At 34.3% G+C, this 16,900-nt stretch overlaps 1 protein-coding gene across 9 annotated transcripts in view; it reads left to right on the top strand.

The window, feature by feature from the left end:
• Positions 1-16,900, top strand: part of AEBP2 (AE binding protein 2) — a 52,461-nt gene that overhangs the window by 24,024 nt on the left and 11,537 nt on the right. For 8 of the 9 annotated variants that reach the window (XM_026066869.1, XM_026066870.1, XM_026066872.1 and 5 more), the window contains exons 4-5: positions 6,849-7,035; positions 13,735-13,859. In XM_026066869.1, coding sequence (XP_025922654.1) covers positions 6,849-7,035; positions 13,735-13,859 — 312 coding nt within the window. Of the gene's footprint in view, positions 1-6,848; positions 7,036-9,059; positions 9,618-13,734; positions 13,860-16,900 lie in introns of those variants that run through there. The other variant, XM_026066879.1, reaches the window with a different exon arrangement.

The following is a 16,900-nucleotide window of genomic DNA, read 5'->3' on the forward strand; positions in this document are numbered from 1 at the left end:
CTGCTTTTCTATTTTAAGGCAGTTTAATTACTGGAAAAATAATTTTCTGTTACAGTGACCTCTTCCAGGATTTACTTATTCTGCACAGCTTATAACTGTAGTTATGACAGAAAACAAAACTATGCTAAATGCCTGGAGAGTAAAAACACTTCTGTGCAAGTGAACAACTCTTTTTTTTTTTTTTTTTCCTCCAGTGAAATTTAAACTAGATTTTTCCGTACCAAATACTTTTTTTTTCTTTCCCCCCCATTCCAAACTGCATAGTTTAGTCTGAAAATTTGTGACAGAGAGTGAGTGGCAAGGGAGAACTTACTCTACAGGTTGTCATACCCTTTGTTCAAAAGCATAAGGTTAGCATGCTCTTAGAAGCATCCATAAGGATTGTAGACCCCTGAAAGTTTGAGAAAATGATTGTTCCAGTAACTGATCTTATCTTAAATGGTAGTCCCTGAATCAAATTAAAAAATGAGTCATCAGAGGAAACTTGTCCCTTGTCTCATCCTTGAACTGAATATTTTTATGTGCCTTAAAATATAATGGCAGGTTTTTTTTGTTTGTTTGTTTGTTTTTGTTTTTTTTTTTGAAGATAAGTCTTCCAGTAGGGTAGTTTGTAGGCTTGTGCTGTTCTGGCTCAAAGTTGATAATGATTCTCTGTTAATCCTTAATTGCTGTTTAAATGTCTGTTATTGGAGCATTGCTCTGTTCAGACCAAGTATTTACCATGCCACAACTTTGAAGCCAATAGGCAAGCTGTCAAAAGGTGCAACTATTCAGCTATAGTGTTGTTGTAAAGGATGGAAACTTAACTGTGAAAGAACAGGTGAGAAACAGTTAAGAATTCAATTGTAGAGACAGTGGCTTTGAAAGAAGAGGGCATACCTCAGACATACCTCTAACACTTTTGAGTGCCAGAGTTACCTAGCAAACTCGGCAAAAGCTGATATCCCAGTCTTTTGGGCTAGATAGAGACCTAAAATTTCAAACTATTAGGTCTAAAAGTAAGTGTCTTGTGTTAAATGTGCTTATTTTATCAGCTGACTTTCTGCACTTTGGGATTGTAATGAGGGAAAGAATACATCCCAGGCTGGGATTGCAGTACTTTAACATTGTGGCTCAATGCATGTCACTTCAGCATTTATTCCTACTGTCTTCAGGTCTCTCTGTTTTTATCTCTGTATTTCTTAACCTGGTCCTGCGAACTTTGAGACCTTCTGTTCTGTTCAGGATATTTTTAAGAAAGGCAAAGAATATTAGCTAGGAAAGTGACGATCAGAAGCATGGAAAATACACGTTTGTAAACGTATGAGAAAGCTGGAATTGTTTAATGTAGAGAAGAGATTCGTAAATATATGGGAGATTTCTATATTCTTACACCTCTTTATTTCAAAATAAGACACAAAGATATTTTATTAAATTGAAAGTCAATAGAGGACTGTCTGAGGCATAAAGCTCTTTTGCAACAGGATTATTCTGAAGGATGTGTCCCTGTCCTGCCTCCCTTCTGCTTGTAGATGGATTCATTTTATGTAGTTGCCCATTTTGGGTTTAATGCTGTATTTTTAAGAAGCATGTGATACCCTTTGATTACAAACTGTATTTTGCTGTAAATAAGCAGCTGTGCATTCCTATTAAAAGGTGTTTGTGGGTATACCTGCCCTTTTCGTGCATACATATAAGTTTCATAACTGTGTAGTCACTGGAATGAACCCACTTCTAAATTACAAAGGCAATTGTTTCATATTTTCACAAGTTTTCCTGTACTTTCTCTTTGTGTAATTTAGTGTCCCCCTCAATGTTAATATTATATGTGTCAAAAAAAAGGTAAATTTGCTTATGAATACTTATTTCTGAGCCCATTGATATGTTAGTTCTGCTTTTATATGGACCCATTTCCTAGTAGTGTGAGTTCAGCTAATAAGAAGGAGACATAACTGATTCATCTACTAAACTAAGGAAAAAAATGATACTCTGGATCTTTGAACAGAATTTAGGACCTCATTTTCCCCTTTGCTGTTGTCATATTGCCCTTCCACTTGTGCCCTCCTACCCTAAATCTTTAATACTGATGGCCTTGGGCTTCATGTAGCACAAATGGATAGGGTGTTTTTTTTTTTTTTTTTTTGAGGCCATCATAGCTAAATTTAGATTATTTAGAAAGCAGCTTTTCCTAGAGCAGCCAGCAATCTCTCCAAAAACAGGAAAAAACAAGTCCATTCAGATCTAGTTCTCTGTCTGTAGTCAAATATTATTCCTGCAAAGTGGTATACTTTTCTGGTCGCACCTTTTTAAGCACTGTTTCTTAGATTTGTTTTCGTTGTCAAGTGGGGAAAAAAAATGGGTCTTGCAGAATGTGTTTCTGGTCTGAGAGTTTACTCACTTTCTTTGGCTTGCAGTTCGGTATTTTTGAAGTTTTTGCTTCTCCTCTTAGTACCTAAAGTTCATTGCTTTTGTGCTGCTGGAAGTTTTCTCTTTCTTTATAGCAGTTTGATTCTAGCTATCCCTTCAGCTTTTTTGCCATTGCAGGCATTGATTTAATACGGGTATTTTTAGAGCATGTAATTGTCTGAAGACATTTAGTATGTTTGTGTATGATCTTACATCTAGAGTTGAGAGTTATAAAAACTTACACTGTTCTTTTCTAGTTCTCTTATATAAATCAAGTTTTGTAGCTTTTTAGAAACTGGTGAAACATTGTGGAGTGTCATCAGCATTTAGTAGTGGTCCTTTCTAGAGTACCACAACTTAAAACTCTCAGGGTTTCAGAAGAGGTAGGCAGATGGAACTAGAGGAATAACCTGTTGAGTTAGAAAACTGATGCAGATAACAGGTCTTTGCCTAGTTGAGCAAGAATTTCTTCCTTCGCTTAAGTATTTTTATTGTCCTAGACTTGCCTGTTATGAATAATAATTAAATAGTTAATGTGCTGTGACACCCTGCATTTTTCAGCATGGTTTCTAGTACTTCAGAAAGATTTGAAGTACTGTTTGCTGTGCCTCGTTGCCATAGAAGACATTGAAAGTTACCTGAAGCCATGCCAAATAAACTCTTAAATGTAGTCTGATTTACCAAATACAAGGTGTTAGCCACAATGAAAGGACAAATGCTAAAGCAGAGTTGGCTCAAAACTGAGGGAGATTTTCTGCAAAATAACTGCGTATAAAAGTTCTCTTCACATAGAAGATTGCATTTGGGTATGCTACCAGCTGCTTTCACATAGTGATTCCAGTGGGTATATTCTTAATGTTTGAGATCAGTCATGCAGGGTTTGCTCGTGTGTGGTAAATGTTTTCTGTAACAGTGAATGACAGTATACAGATTTAACAGAGGCTTTTATCCTTTGTTAAAAAAATAAAAATGAAATTTGGTGCTCATTTTACTCTCTCTAACTTCCGGAATTCATTAAGGGATGACTGCACTTCACATGATTCTCAACAGAGTAACATTTGTTGAAACCTAGAAAACAGCCAAGCAAATTCAGTCCTCATTTGGAATTCATGTCAATTATTCTTTTGGCAGAATAGCTTCTATCCATTAGAGCATTGCAGATGCAGATAGAAAATGTAAAGGCATTCTACCTGGACAGTCAGAAGATAAGACAGTAAGAAGGTTTATTCAGATGTCCAAGATATTATTATTGGATTTATTATTGGAAAAATTACACATTGAATGTTCTAAAAAGGAGATTTGATTATTTTGAATTTAATAGAAAAAAAACTGTATTGCTAGATGTTTTTATATCCTGTTTGTTAAAGTCACTGTTCATTACTGCCCATTAATAATGGTGGGTATGGGTACGCTGGAGAAATTAAACTTCTTACATGTTAACTTATTTTCTCTTGAAGTAACATATCCACCAATCCGGACCCAAACTATCATATTTAAAATTAAATGCAAAATTTTGAGATTTAAGTTTTGGGGAAAAATGAAGAGATTGGTTTAAAGTTGTGCATAATAGTTGAGTTTGATTTATTAGAAGCCCTCTAGATCTGTGTAATTATCTGGTGGGAAGCTGATTTGGTGTGACTTACCGTCCAGAGATCCTGAAGTGACAGCCTGAACTGCTCCTTTATCTTTGGAGAGAAGAGACTTAACCCATTAGTAACGGATTGCTGGATATATTATTTTAGAGAAAAAAACCAGAAAATACAGGTAAGATTTTTCTCCTCTTCTGATATTTCCTGTCCACTACAAAGGTATTCTCTATCATCTTTGATATATCATTTTTTGAATATTTGATGACATGACCTGGTAGTCTCAAACTACACAGTATCTGAATGCAGTGGTCTTTGCAAATATTTTATACCTTGGCTGCAGACTATAAATAGGCTTCTTAGATAATTTCGAATTGCAAGTTGTATGTATCGAGGATTTAAGAATGCTGATTTAATGCATTTTAAAGTAAAACTTGGGTAGAGCGAGAGAAGTAAGTGCTAGCTATAGTGGAGGATCTATTGAATATCTGTGATTGTGCTTTCTCCGTAAATGGCTAGACAAAAGTAAAGTTATGACATTGTGAGCCAAACTGCAGTTAGTCATAAAATCATTTTTTCCCATCTGACAAGAAATACTGTAAGGTCTTATGAACCTAAAAACTGAAGGTTTTATAAATTTTTAGAAATGTGCCTGACAATGTTTATGTACTACTTTCAGAAGGTAATGCTTTTTGACGTTATACTTTAATAAAATTGTAATATTGTAATGCAGGCCCTGTACCAAGACTTTAGTATTATTTTTGATACCTTTTGATACCTTTTGATGCCTTCTAGCAGGCATTGGCAAAACTGAAACTTAAAATTTCATAGTGAGTTTGGCTGAACTTCAGGGCAGGATTTTTCTCTGTGCTCAAACTTTTTTTTGTCTGTGCTCATAGGATTGGAAAGAGCCAGCAACTTAAGTCAATAGCACCTTAATGAAAGTTAAATCTAAGTTTTGATTTAATTGCTTAGTTTAGTTTCATGAAACTGCTTATTCTGTACAAGACAGCTGGTTCCAGGGACTTCAAAACTGGAGAATAAGAAATTGGTCAAATTAATGTATGGGTGTATTTTTTATCTTTATCTGTGTTGATTGTGAGTTTGATTATATCTTTAGTAGAACAAAGTGTAAATTTTTATCTTCAGTGTGATTTTAAAGTAAATAATATTGCATTGAAGTTACCATAGAGAAAGTGAAATCAGGATCTTGAGTGTTTTTTTGAATTTGATAGATGTGATAGATTTCTAATACTGTAAGTCACTACATTATAAGTGTACAGTATTGCAGTTTTTGAACTTGGGGAATTACAGGGCAAGATAAATAGATGTAGATAGGTTTTTTGGTTGAAATCTTCACAGTTCCTAAAACACTTACTAGTGCAGGCAAGGAAGGGGTGGGGGGGGAGGAACAAATACACAGTATGTGGCAGGAACAAATACACAGTATGAAAAATCCTAAAGCTTTTTATCAGACAATTACATGTTTCTAGTCAGGTGACTTCTTAGAAAACTTCCTTTAAGCTTACTAAAAAAATAAGAACATGCAAATAAAAATGTTAAAAATGTCCTTCTGTTTTTGGCTTTTATTGTTTTGAAATCTATTTATTTTTAGTCCTAAAGCAAATATTATGTCCTCAGGGATAACACAGGATTTCTTTTATGGACACTATATTCCCATTCTGTATGATCAGGGAAAACCATTTACTAGTTTTGAGGCAGAAATAGGCTGTTTGGTTCTTCTGCAGCCACAGTTGAAAATAACACAGTTGGGTATTAGGGACAAAACGTGCTGAGTGGTGTTTTACTGTTGTTTTCTTGCCTCTCAGTCAAATGTGCAGGCCTGGGGTAGATTGCTGTAAGAGCTTGAAATTCTTCCTTAGTCTTCAGAGAAAACTTAATGTTATGTGCATAGTTGCAGCATTACTTATTCCCAAGCTCATGCAGCAGCTGCTTCATCAGTTTGCTGTGAAGGGGGTGCTAGAGAGGAGCGATACAGATAAGAGCTGGGAAAGAGGGAAAGGAGGGGACAAGCAGAACAGAGTTGGAGGAAGGAGAAGTTTCAGATGGTTCAGAATGATGACGATGGGTTTGTTGCTGCTGGCTGGTCAGTTCACCTGCCTGCTGCTGTTGTTTGGATCAGGAGAAGAAAAATGTGTCACTTGCATACATAATTCTTTGCAGTCTGTGGTTGACTGAATGTCTTAGAATCATTTTTGTATTACACTTAAAAATTCAGATCACAGGAGAAGCGTTTTGCTCCCTCCCCAACAGTGTAATTTAAATTCTCATTCTGTAGATTAGATAATTGTAAATATAAGCCAAATGCTTATAAAAATACTAATAGTGACTGTAGTCAGTACTAGCTTAGTGGCATGTGTGTATCCTGTGATTTCTGTATTTCCAACCAGGTATTATTGGATCTTTTTTTATTTTTCTCTTTGAGAGAAAGAGGCCGTTCTCTTAGGAATAAGAACTTAAGTGCTTGTAAAGTAGTAGCAATGTCCCCAAATAAATGTATAGATAACTGCTAATAAAACTTGAACATCAATAACTTAAAAGAATCTTAAGATAATCTTTTATTAACTTTGTGGAGCATTAACAGAAAGTATTAAACTATACAGTGTTATACAGCATAGATAAAGATTATACCACTGGATAATTGTTATGAGCTAATACAAATTCAAATAGGAATATATTTCAGGTAATATTTCTGTTTTTCTTTTTTAGAATGTCATGGTCATTTAGAACTTATCTTCCTTTTAGTGTGTTGAAGGTTAAGCCAGAAAAGGCAAACTGAAAGATCTGTCAAACTCATGTGAATGAGTGCCACCTAACATACTGATACCATTTTTAATTTTTTTTTTTCCTCATTAGTGTGTGGTTGGTGGGTGCAATGCCAGCTTTGCATCTCAGGGAGGACTTGCCCGTCACGTGCCCACACACTTCAGCCAGCAGAACTCTTCAAAAGTTGCCAGCCAGCCAAAGGCCAAAGAGGAATCTCCATCTAAAGCTGGAATGAATAAAAGAAGAAAGTTAAAGAACAAAAGACGACGATCGTTACGTAAGTATTTCCAGAAGTAGAATTTATTCAAAGTTCTGCAGTGTTAGAACTTGCAAAACTTTTTAATAGCTTTATTGTGATATTTTTTTTTCCATTTTCTTTGACCATGGTATCTTTCCTCAAGCTGCCTGCAGTTAGAGATGTTTTCACAGAAAAGTGAGATATGCTTGAAAAACATTTTCCAAGCAACAGAGGAATGTAAAAATCTAAATGCAGGTGAAATAATTTTTTTAAGGTAATTCTTGTTCTTTTGAGTTTCAAGAACTAGTTTAGGTCAAAACTTTAAAAAAAAGAAAAAGAAAAAAGAAAGTGTACTTCAGTCCTTCATTGTGGATGTTCTGTGGATGGAAAGGCTTGTTTCTCTCCAAATGTGGGTCTGATGGGGTTGGTGGTCTTTAGCAATGTAGTGTTGGCATCTGTTGTGATGGGAATAAAACAACTCTAGACTCTGTCTGTGTTCCCTTTTTAGGGCAAAGCGCCTATGTGTTCAGTAGAAAAGTTTGGTTTTCTGTGAGCAGCAGTTCAAGTTTCCAGTTTAATGTTGCTTTTCATTTTAGGAATGACCTTTTGTATGCTAACTATATTACTATTGGAAAATGTTCTGTTTAGCAATCATGAGATCTGAAGTTCATTACTGTAGAAAGGGAATGCATAATCACGTAAATTAGAGATAAGTGTGTATTATATAAGCTCTTCTTTGAGCACAACTATTCATTAGCTTAATGATGGTTTTACCAGCATAACCAAGATCTAATTTTGGATAGATTTGATTTGTTATTTTTAATCTTTCTCTGCACAATTGAAGTCCATTGATTTTTATATACTGAAATGTGATTTACTATTTAAAGTGAGGATGGTTACTTCCAGTAAGCATGCTGTCAGCAGCAGTAATCACTAATCACATACCTTTTCTAATCCACTTTGATACAATTTTTTGATTTCTCATTGCCCTAGCATCAGGCTAATAAATATGTCAAATTTATTTAGAGATTTTTATGTACAGGAATGGTTAGAAAAAAGCTAGGCAAGTGTTAACAAATTCTTATGTTAGTTTGATAATTGATTTAGATACCACTTTCCAATAGTGAACTAGTTATTTTCTGATTTTTAAACTGTTCCTGTGACACTTACATTTTATAGTACAGACATGTAAAAAAATCCTTTTTTTTTTTTTCTTGCTGGCATATCAGTAGTTTAAGAAATATTTTCCATTAATTTTTTTTACCTGTGATGTAAAGTCAACTTTATAGTATTGGAGAGAAGTGGGAAATATTTTTTTTTTCTGTTTTTTTGTTTAAATGAGCTCCAAGACCTGTTATATCTTGTACTATCTACAGAAATGGAACTGTGTTTGTAAGGAGGCAATTGTTTAAGTCTTGCCTCCTGACTGGTAGTAGGATTTTAGTGACTGTGCATCTGAAACCTTCTGTTACTTCACTGGGTTGGCAATTGCACTCCTTATTTTTCCACAACTTTTCTGTGGCAGACCACTTCAACTGTAGTGATCTCTCTGTTTCTGATTCAATGAGGAAATACAGTTATGTGTTATCCAGATGATACTGCAACAGTGGGTGCACATACCAGTGGTCTTAAGGGTTTATTCTAAATCACATGGTTGTGATTGTTCTTATTTTAATACCTCACCTGTGTGTTTTAGCAACTGAAACATATGAAGCAGTGGTCACTTTTCTGCCTTGAATTCAATAAGGAAGTCACTCCTGGAAAGTTAGTGTCTCCTAGAACTCAGAAGTATTTATTTCATATTCCTCTGTCTTCCAAACTGTGTGGCCACTAGCCAGTTCAGTGCTAGAAGAGCTGTTGTTAACTTAGGGTGCCCCCCCCAACAATGCTTAGGTATTCTTAAATATACATATAAATATACATTCTTAAATATATCATTAGACACATCTTAAGTGCAAACCTAAAGACTTCCTCTAATTTTGACATCGATTCAATATTAAAATAACGTAGAAAGCTCCTCTTTTCAGAATTTGACTTTCGAAGAGCCTTCCTTTTCACTCTAGCAATCTATGCAAACCAGAAAGGTGCAAGCAGAGAAGGCTCATCAGAAGATGGCTATGCAGTCACTTTGCTGTATCCTTTTAGTTCATCTTAGCCATAATGAAAAAGACTTACTGTGAAGTAGTTGCATGGTTCTAGAAGCTTATCTCAATTTGTTGACTACGTTAGTCAAGGTTGTCGTACAAAATAGAGGTGCCTAAGACTGGTCATTTCAAAATTATTTCACTTTTAGAGGTCCTGAGTTGCATCTTAGCTTATTTATCCATTTTGGCTTAATGCATCTGAATTCTACATTTTGCCAATATATGCAGAAGTAGTATTTCAGACTGGCATTTTATTTTTAATTGACGAATATTATTGACTTATAAGTTTCAGATTGGAGCTTCAAAGTTAAAACTTCAAATTATCTGCTAAGATGCTCTAGTTGTAATAAGAATGTACTGTAGAATTTCTTCTGCAGATATGCACACAGCCATCTTCACAGAGCAGTGAGAAAAGCAGATGGAAAATTCTTGAATGAATCTAGGACAGAAAATATAAAAAAGTAAATATTATGGAAATGTTGAAGACCTAACTCTAGTATTTGAATAGTCTGCTGTCTTGATCAAGTGTTGCATAGAAAGAAAAATGACAGCTGCTTGAGCATTTTTTTTTGTCTTGTTGCCTCCTGAGACAAATGCAATGCTGGCTGTATAGTTTTGCCTTAAGGCAAAAATCATCTCTAACTGAGCTGGGAACTGACTACTGTAATGTATTTCTCCAGAGGGTATGTGACCCAGAAATGTATCCAAAGTTGATGGCATTTTCAGAAAATGCTAAATACTGGTAGCTTTTCCATTAAAACTTTGTGTGGATTATTAATCTTGTTGATTAGGTAAAGTTGACAAAGGGCTGGTTTTTGCTTACTGTTTTTTAGCTTAGATTTTTACTTTTAGTTAGATAAGGGATGAAGTGTGTGAGTGTATAGATTTGTGTCTTTACAAGAAGAAGAGGAGAGGGCAAGGAACCTTATCTAAGAAGCCAAAGTAACAGAATAACAACATACAGTATTTTGACTCTAGAGTGCATGAAGTTATGAACACAGATTTATTCTTAAATATTTAAAAAGTGCCGAGAATGAGAGTTGTTAGGTTTTATACCATATTCTCTGCATGTCAGATTGAAATGAGTTATTAGAAACAGATATAATGCAAGATGGTATTTAATACCGAGTGTACAATCTGCCTAGATCATTCACAAAAAATCACTTGACAAAAAATTACAATTTTGCATTAGAAAATAATTTTTCTTCCGAAAAACATTGTCAACATGTTCTTTCTACATGCTCATGGTTTGATCTGAGCATGCCTTTCTTTGCAAGGCATAATTGGCTTACTAAATATTTGTCGACAGTTGTTTGTTAATACATGCTACAACTGAAGTATCCTTATCTATAAATTCTTGAAGGTTTAAATTCAACAAATTAATGAAGTTGCTTACTCTGTGTAGGCTGGTGTTTTCTATCTGAACGTTAACACCATTCTGAGGGACAATATAAATGCATAAATAAAAAAATTGAAGTACTCTGCTATAGCTATATGTGACAAGAATATGATATCTTAACGTGGACTGTAAAGAGAATTCATACAGCTTATTTGATTTTTTTTTCTCCCCCCTTTGTTAATATTTTGCCATTCTTAAACTGTTTTGCATTTCTTTCTTCCTGTCTGTAAACACTACGTGTGGTTTTATGCTTGGAAATTAGTACTTTTATGATAAATGCATATTTTGCCATAGACACCCTCACGGCTGGTTACTTTAGAGGTGGTATTGAGRCTGGCTGATTTGTCAAATACATTTTGATGTTACAGAATAATTCAGGATCGCAGTAAGTAGCTTGCTTTCTCTTCTGGATAGCCTCAAACACATTCTCTGTTTTATGTAGCCTGGCATTTAGAGGTATAGAGCCAAACATATCAAAGATGCATGTGTCTATAATGGGTCATGTTATTGTTTCCTTTGAGATAGCTTCAGAACTTTTGCAGAAGCTAAAATTATATTTACAGTATTGTCACTTGCTTTTCCAATTGCAAAGATGACATGGTGATTAACAGCCATGATGATTAAGTTTACTGTATATGAGACACACCAGGAAGTTTACTGTTCGTGGAATTTATGGTAAGAAGTTACTAATTACACAAGTCTTGGCATTTTATTTAGTAGGCTACTAGTCAGAATGTTTCATTTACTTAAGTACTTGAAGCATACATGGAAGTTGTATTAAGCAGGAAGGGAGACACCTTACTTCAGAAATAATTTTGAGGGAATAGATTTAAGATGCCCAGAAAGAAGATACAAGATTAACACTGAATAAGGAATAAATAATGCTGTTTGTATCCCTTTAACAAACTGTGCTGTTTCTTCTGCATCTGTCAAGTGTTATCTATTGATAAATCCTGTACAAATTTGCTGTATGAAACTAAAGGCATAATTTTTGGGGCTGCCTGTTTATATATATAAAGTATTGTATGTGCATTGGAGCAGAGTTCCATGCATGTTCCTAATAACACAACAAACTAGAAAAATACCTAGATCAGCATTTAGATTATTTGAGTGGAGAGCTTCAGAATTTTAGATCAATGGAAGAAAGGTCTTTTCTGAGAGCGAGTAGAGAAGGATGGAAGGATACCTGTTGGAAAACACTTGGTTTTGGAAGTTTCATGCTTTGTGTCTGTTACTGATCAGGCATTTATGATAATAAAATGTGCCTGTATTTTTTTTCTTGGTATATTGTTGTGTATAAGCTTGTCCCTCTTTCCCAGCCCCTTCTTCCCTCCCTCCCTTCATTTTTTTTAACTGTCTATGAAGAAAGAAAACTGGTAGTCCATGTACAAAAACAAACATGCAACCCATAACCTATACCCCTTTTTTACGTGATAAATTAAGAGTTTCAATGTAAGCATGCTTGCATCAGTGACCTTCTGCAGCATGAACTTCATTTTTAAGTTACCACTTACAGCCAGACAACATTTCAGTGAGATGATTGCCTAATTGGCAGTATCCAGCTGGGGAGAATAAGGACAGAACATAATGTACAGATGAAGACTTAACAATAATTAGTCCCAAGAGTGTAGCAAATATTTAGTTTTAAGTGGAACTTGTAGTTTGTTTTGAAATAATGGATAGATCATCTTGGTGAAAAGGAATGTAGAAGTTTTAAATAAGGACAAAGCAGTTCTGACTCACTGTTTTTTCAGGTTATGTGATGATATATTTGATAATATTATATGTCTTAAACTCCTGTTCTTTTTTTAGTTTCAGTGTATTGTATGAAAAATTACTGTCCTCATATAAAACTTAAAAAAAATCAGAATACTTTCATTAATACACTTTACCCCTGTAATTTTACTACTGTACTATATGGTGTATTAAAATTTTAGTATGAAATATTTCTAACAGAATACGATATGTAAACATGTGCTTAGTAGCAGTTATTTTTCAGTTAAAATACCCTTAATGTAGAATTGATAGACCTTCTTTGCACTCCAAATCAGAGTTTAGTAATCTTTTTACGGTTCATGAAACACAGTTAACTATACAAGTCATTTTCTAAAAGGAAAAGGACTTTATTAGTACATGGTGTTTATAGACTACTTGTAAAATATCAGATGGATGTTAATTACACTTTACTGAAAATTACAAATTAAAGTGTAGAATCTGATTCATTTGGTGCTTTTTGGCTAGAAAATAATTCAACTACTAACAATCAAAAAATGTGAAATGAGTACCTGTATTTAAAAAAAAAAAAAAAAATCCATCTGTGTTTTTTCATTTGATGGTTCATCACTATTACCCTTTGGGGATCAAAAATTTCTGGGTGGGACACTATTTTCCATATGTTCACAATACTGATGACTTATTTAATACTTTGCTTTGTGTTCTACTGCTGTACCAAGCAGTTTTGTTTCAGTGCCATTGTAGATCTCTTTGTAGCATCCCAGTATTCATTGGAAATGTATATATATATTCATATATTTTTTAATGATTATGAATTAGAACAGGGCAGATTGTTTTTAATACAGTTCACTTACAAGCTCAGAATATAGTTCTGCTTTTAACATGTTGGAAGTATGCAGTATAATGTTTTTAAGTACCTTAATACTATTTTCAAAAAGTCACAGCAGTAGTATTGGAACTGTTGACTGTGCTCTAAGGGTGACTTGGCCAGTTAGGTTGAGAAATTTATGGGAACTTTCCTGAGCTTTTTTTGCATTGAAATAGAATTCCCACTTGTTAATAAGTTCTATTTTTAGTTTCTTGGTACTAAGAATTCTTTTTTATGAGGTGGTTGTGATGGATGTTCCCAGAGGTACTCAGCAATAATAATAATAGATTCTTAACGTCAAAGGTTAAAAAAGAATAGAATTCACTCGAAATCTAATTAGTTTGTCCGAATAGCTGTTTCATCTAGAAGAAATATGTTTTGACTGATCTTATATGGATAGACATTGGATTGTGTCCCATTTAGAGTCAGTTCTTCCTCTCAGCTAAATTAACGTTTATAACTCTTTGCCAAGATAGTCCTGCTGTCATAATGATAAATGACTTGCTAATGACACTTCAGACTTTTATGTAAGTGCTTGAGGGTGTTTGAATGCTTTCAATGTGTTCAACACTAAGGATCTTTTCTTTTTCTAGCAAGACCACATGACTTCTTTGATGCACAAACACTGGATGCTATAAGACATCGAGCCATCTGCTTTAACCTCTCAGCACATATAGAAAGTTTAGGAAAAGGCCACAGTGTTGTATTTCATAGTACTGTAAGTATTACATTATGCATTCTGTTTGTTACCTCTGTGTCTGAAAAATCTAATACTTCAAGTAGATTCCTATTTTCCTCTTACCGGTGTAGGCATTTAATCAGGAAAAAGTAACAGTAATAGTGGGTCATTTTACATTGTTGATTTCCCCTTTTCTAGTAAATTAACTTTTTTAAAGTAGTGTTAGTAGTTGTTCTGTCTCACGAATTGAATAGCTTCCAACATTTCTGTCTGATACACTTGAAGAAGTATCTGACAGCATGTGTATGATACAGAAAAATTTACAGTTGTATCTTCTAAATAACAGTGCAATTCATTTGGCATTTCTATAGTCTTGAGTCAATAGTGAGTCACACTGCTAATTTATCACAAGGAATACTTTGAGAGTAATAGAATAATTGATTATTTTAAGAAGTTGATTTGAAATTTGTGTTTATTCTTTCCATTTAAAAGATGAAATCCTGAATAAATGCATTGTCCCCCCCCCCCCTTTTTTTTATACTACCAAAATATTAGCAAATTGCTAGAAGGAGACAAGTACCAGGTGGGGAGCAGGTCCTTGGTTCTGTTTCCGTATCCAGTTTTATTAACTTCAGTTCAGATTTTCTACAAAGTATCTATGGATAGGACTGACTTTAGTATTCATTTAGAAATGTTCAGAACAGGAGAAAAAGTGACAGTGTTGAATTGGGTATAGGAATCAATTTCAGAAAGAATTATGCCTCAGGTTTTTTTCCTGGTTTGGGAGATATGGGCATAAATGAGGTAGAGATTTAAGGGATAGAATAAAATGAGAGGGAATGCTTTGTAAATGGCCAGCTTGCTTTATTCTGAAAGTTTTTCCAGGCAGACTCCTCAATTGTGGAAGCCCCCTTTTGTCTGTTGGGATAGTTCATAGGAAGATGAAAGTAGAGTGAGGAATGAGCTCTAAAACTGTTAAAAATTAACTTGGAGGAAGCAATGCAAACCCTTTTAGTTTATTCATGCATGTGTCGCTAAGACATAGTAGGGGGTTGATTAGATCTGAAGACATGAAATTGCTTAAACCACAGTTGCAGGAGAGGTTTTAGTGGCAAACTGTTCCAAGATTCCCGCCCCACACTGCATTTTGCTACCGTATTAGTGCGATGTTAGTTGTGCACGGGGTTGTGGTGGACATCAGATTTATTGATGAGGCTTGGCCTAAAATATCCTTCAAAAAACCCGAGAAATCTCTGAAGCAGTTTCGTGGATCTACACTATTATCGTGAGCTAATGGTCCCCTCAAATACAAATAGATTTTGCATAGCTTATCAGCATTAGGTAGGACTTTGAATGCTGACTGGTTAGATAGTGTGATGCAGTATGTGTGGTCTCCCTTTTGGATGAAGAACAACAACAACAAAAAAAGATGTGTCATTATCACAATCATTAATTTGAAAAATGAAAAATCTAAAGATAAAATTGCCTGATTCCTGAAAACTGAGGCAAGTGATGTAAAGTTTGGGAGTTGTTTTAGTACAGCATAAGAGTAATGTCAGCACAGTATACTTTACAGCATGGATTTCCTACTGAAAAATTACCAACATGAAGAATTTCTAAGCAGTCCCTGTATGTGCCCTTTCACCTCCTATGAAACAGACACTCCTTTCGCATATATGTATATTTTAAACACATCCTTTTTTAATGGATATGGAAAGTTGTACAATTCGATCATCAATAAAGTTTTATGCAAACATGTTTTGCCATCCACAGTTAACTTTTGGCTTCATTATGTGGGGTTTTTTTTTCTATATTTTTAATGTAATCAAATCCTTTGAATGTGATTTCTGTTGTAAAATTTTCCAGCTACTTAGTTGACATATTGGCTAGATTAATGGACTTTGCCTTTCTATGTGATCTTTTAAAACCTATGTTCAGGCTTCCTTGTTTTCATCATTAACCTTGGTACTTTGATTCTCTATATTAAATTGTATGAAGAATATCAAGCATTTCCATTTACTATAAAGAGTAGATACTACACTGTTTAAAAATGCAGCTCATATGTTGCCCCATCTTTTTTTTTCTGTTGAAGCTTTTTGAAATGGATAGAATTACCTCTCTTTAAAATATTTGAATATTGAACTATTCTTCAGTATCGTTTATTTATTTATTTATTTATTTTTACAAATTTCAGCTTAYCAATTCTGTGTGTTTTGAAATTTTAAACCTTTGAAACTCAGTAAGTAAACAGTCAGAAACATACTAATTTTTTCGAGTGAAATTTTTTCATTTTCCAGAAGAGGTCAGCAGAATTCCACTTCTGATGTCTAACACAACTGTCAGGTGCATGTTTCCTGCACATAGAGAAATGCAAATTTTCTTTTGTTTCCAGGAACAGTGCATGCAATGTATAAAATATAGTGAGACTTTTTTCAAATAAAGTCATTCTGTACACACATCAACTGGTTATAATGTTTTTTAAATGTAAAATTTAAATGGGCTTAAAATTATAATTCTGTAAAAAACTGTTAAATTGTCAGAACATCATTGTTGCAGGCATGCTAGATTTCTTCCATTCCAGCTGTACTTTAGCAAACTTGGCCATAAGGCTCTGATTGTCAGAGTGACCATTCGTTTTTTCAGTTGGCCATTTCTGTCTATGTTAATCGTAGCTGTGTTACTGTTTTCTAGGAAAGCTAGAGTCAGCAATATTTTCATGGCACTAATTGTGCTGAAAGAGTTGGGTACTTTTTATACCTTTTATAAAAGCTTCTTTAAATTTGAAGATTTTGAAATACATGTGGGAAGCGTCAATGGCAACTATAGAGGCAGATTTCTGTTGTCCCTCCTGAAGAAAAGCTAACATGCTACTTTAACGTTATCATAAACATTCTTTTTAGCTTTTCATAGCCTTCATATATTAAATATGATTAGCTCTTTTGTTATGAAAGTTTAGATTTTTGATTTTCTACTGTTAAAAAGTTACTTTCTCCTCCTGTTAAGCTTCTTCCTTTCTTCATCACTGCTCTTAGTCTGCAAAGAACAGAGCAATATATTAATGTGGGGGATGAAAGCCCGTT

The sequence above is a fragment of the Apteryx rowi genome, unplaced genomic scaffold (genome assembly GCF_003343035.1).
Source record: "Apteryx rowi isolate R43461 unplaced genomic scaffold, aptRow1 scaffold_25, whole genome shotgun sequence".
Classification (NCBI taxonomy): Eukaryota; Metazoa; Chordata; class Aves; order Apterygiformes; family Apterygidae; genus Apteryx; species Apteryx rowi.